The sequence below is a fragment of the Amphimedon queenslandica genome, unplaced genomic scaffold (genome assembly GCF_000090795.2).
Source record: "Amphimedon queenslandica unplaced genomic scaffold, v1.1 AMPQUscaffold_13354, whole genome shotgun sequence".
NCBI classification, from domain to species: Eukaryota; Metazoa; Porifera; class Demospongiae; order Haplosclerida; family Niphatidae; genus Amphimedon; species Amphimedon queenslandica.
In genome coordinates, this window is record NW_003546410.1 from 138768 (window position 1) to 141789 (window position 3022).

The 3022-nt window shown below is 36.2% G+C and overlaps 2 protein-coding genes across 2 annotated transcripts in view; both read left to right on the top strand.

Annotated features, from left to right (window-relative positions):
* Positions 1-3022, top strand: part of LOC105313096 (ras-specific guanine nucleotide-releasing factor 1-like) — a 31878-nt gene that overhangs the window by 10480 nt on the left and 18376 nt on the right. The window lies entirely within an intron of this gene.
* The window catches only part of LOC109582801 (ras-specific guanine nucleotide-releasing factor 2-like), a 5407-nt gene continuing 2393 nt past the window's right edge, over positions 9-3022 (top strand). Inside the window, exons 1-2 of the mRNA XM_019997763.1 lie at positions 9-67; positions 115-230. Of these exons, the coding sequence (XP_019853322.1) occupies positions 31-67; positions 115-230 (153 nt within the window). The 5' untranslated portion in view covers positions 9-30. The remainder of the gene's footprint in view (positions 68-114; positions 231-3022) is intronic.

Sequence of the window (3022 nt, forward strand, 5' to 3'; positions counted from 1 at the left end):
TTAGATTACTTCGCAAGTTAGGCAGTACTGATGGACGCTATAAAGAACTTAAAGACGCCATCAGAAAGTAAATACTCTCACACTAGTATTTATACCATTACCTTCCTTATAGAGCCACACCTCCTCTTATACCATATTTGGCATTGACTATGAGTGAGCTGGTGAGTGTGTCCGAGAGTGCATCAAACTATATTGAAGGAGATTTGGTTAACTTTACTAAAATGAGAAGAGTAAGTACAAACTATAACAGAAATGCATCTTTTAACTTATATCATAATTTAATAATTAATACCCATGCATCTGTAATTTGAATTGCATAAATTATTGATTACTTTTCTACAGTACACAAGAATCATACACAGTCTTCTACAGCATCAGAAAGACCCATACGATTTTAACTTTGATCCTGAGGTACATAAATTAAATTAAATTTTTCAAAACAATTATTTTTAACACTAATAGATATCTAAAGTATTGCTGACAACAGAGTTGCCAGGAGATGAGAATGCTCTTTATGAATATGTTGATGAGCTTAGAGACTGTCCTTTATCACCTTCTTCCTCGTCCTCCTCTTCCTCTGAACAATAGATTAATGCATTATCATTATAACACTTCATGTGTCTCAAACATGTTAACTTTATACTGTCTGTTTTATTTTGTATTTTATTTGTCCAAAATTTTTTACTATATTTTATAAATTGCAAGCACAGATTTTGCAGAGAGTTTGAATGTTTTATAATCTCTTGCTTTTCATGAATATATTAATTTTTTAAAATTTATGTGTGTATAGCAATATTGTTATCTCCTCCACAATGATTACTTATATCAAGAGTCCATTATATTTAATGGACTCTTGCTTATATGCACTTGATTATCACAGGTGACTGGCATCATTAGCATCAGGGCCATCACATGCAACTCTTAAATTTTAAACAGGAGTCTCTTCAAATTTAGACTAATATAACATTGTGTTAATGTTATGGTAATATAACAGTCTAGACTCAATATTAATTCATTACAGATTTTGCATTTATAATTTATTGCTAACTTTAAATTGGCATGTAAATGTAATTGTAGTGACCGAATGGAGAGAGCTTGACCTTCGTATTTTGTAAATATTGATTATTGTAAAAAGGCTAAAATCTCTTCCGACAAAAATGAAAAGAGCATACACTTATATACAAACAGTATTACATCACATGACAAAACATTACACAACAATCAGAATCAGTATACATGAACTAATAAGCATAGTAAATCATAAGCATCAGCTAGAAGGAAAAGAAATAACATCGTACAGCAATGCAATAATAATAATAATTAATAATAGTAATAATAATAATTGTAATAACAATAGTAGTAATAATAATCATAATAACAATAATACTAGAAATAACTGTAATCAAAATGCCTTAGAAAATAATAATAGGAATCAATACCAAAATAATATATCAATATATAACACCCCTCCCCTCTTAAGTTAACATACATACGGCCCATAATCAGTAGTCATCCTTGAACGAGTCGATCGACGAATCGGTGGGGGCAAAGGAGGCGGAGTAGGAGGTGGAGGCACGTTAGGAATCAATGGAGTGAAATCATCATCCCAATCACTGTCCTCCGGCAGGGTATCTGGCTCAGAGTCTTCAGTGTACCTTTTTCTGAGCTGATCAGCATGTCTTTTAAGCACTAAACCATCCATAGTTTCAACATGGTAAGACAATGGTCCAGTGACCTTACAGACAACCACAGGAATCCATAATGGCTTCCCAGAGTAGTTCCTTGCAAACAGCTTGTCATGTAGCTTGAATGATCTTGCATTGCTTTTAGTCTTCTCTTTCTGTGAAGGTAGAGTGAAATCTGGGTGAGCAGTATCTAAGACTGATCTTAATCTACGTCCCATTAAGAGTTCAGCTGGGGATTGCCCAGTAGTAGATTGAGGAGTGATTCGGTAAGAGAAAAGGAATCGAGCAATTCTTTCATGTAGTGGTCCTTCCATCTTCTTAATAGCATTCTTAAATGTCTGCACTGCTCTTTCTGCTAAACCGTTAGACCTCGGATGGTAAGGAGCTGTTAGTGAATGGCGAATACCATTTAGAGACATGAATTTTTTAAATTCTTGACTAGTAAATGAAGGTCCATTATCAGAGACCAACTGATGAGGAAGACCATGAGTAGAGAATATGTGACGAAGGACTTTGATAGTCGCTTCAGAGGAAGTAGAAGGTACAATGCATACTTCTAACCAGCGAGAGTGAGCATCTACCAGAATGAGGAAGTAGTGTCCCAGGAAAGGACCAGCATGGTCTATATGAAGTCGTGTCCATGGAGTCTTTGGAACTTCCCATGGGTGTACAGGAGTTTGAGGAGGGAGAGCACTGTTTTCTTGGCATGCCTTACATTTCTTTACTAGATCTTCAATTGCCTTGTCTAATCCAGGCCACCAGAAATAGCAGCGGGCTAGACTCTTCATTTTCGACATTCCCTGATGTGCTTCATGTAATTGAAGAAGAATAGCTGACTGACCCTGGGGTGGAACAATCACTCTTGAGCCTCGAAGGAGACATCCATTAGCTACACTGAGTTCTACGAAACAGTGCGAATAAGGTTTCAGTTGTGGAGCATCATCAGGTACCTCCCCTCCAGTGAGTACTATCTGACGTAACCTTGATAAGTTTGGATCCTTATCTGTCCACATCTTAATATCATCAGCTGAAACTATAGCTTCTGAAATATGTTCAAACATTAGCACTACATCTTGTGGTACAGGGACAGAAGAAGGGAAGTTAGGAAGTGGTAGTCTGCTCAATGCATCTGCATGTGGAATTAATTTACCTGGTTTGTACTGGATAACATAGTTATATGCTGATAGTGCAATTGCCCAACGTTGGATACGAGATGAGGCAAGTAGAGGAATCTGTTTAGACTCGCTCAGGAGAAACTGTAGTGGTTTATGGTCAGAATGAAGGACAAATTTTCTACCATAAATGTAATCATGAAATTTGCGAACAGCAAAGATAAT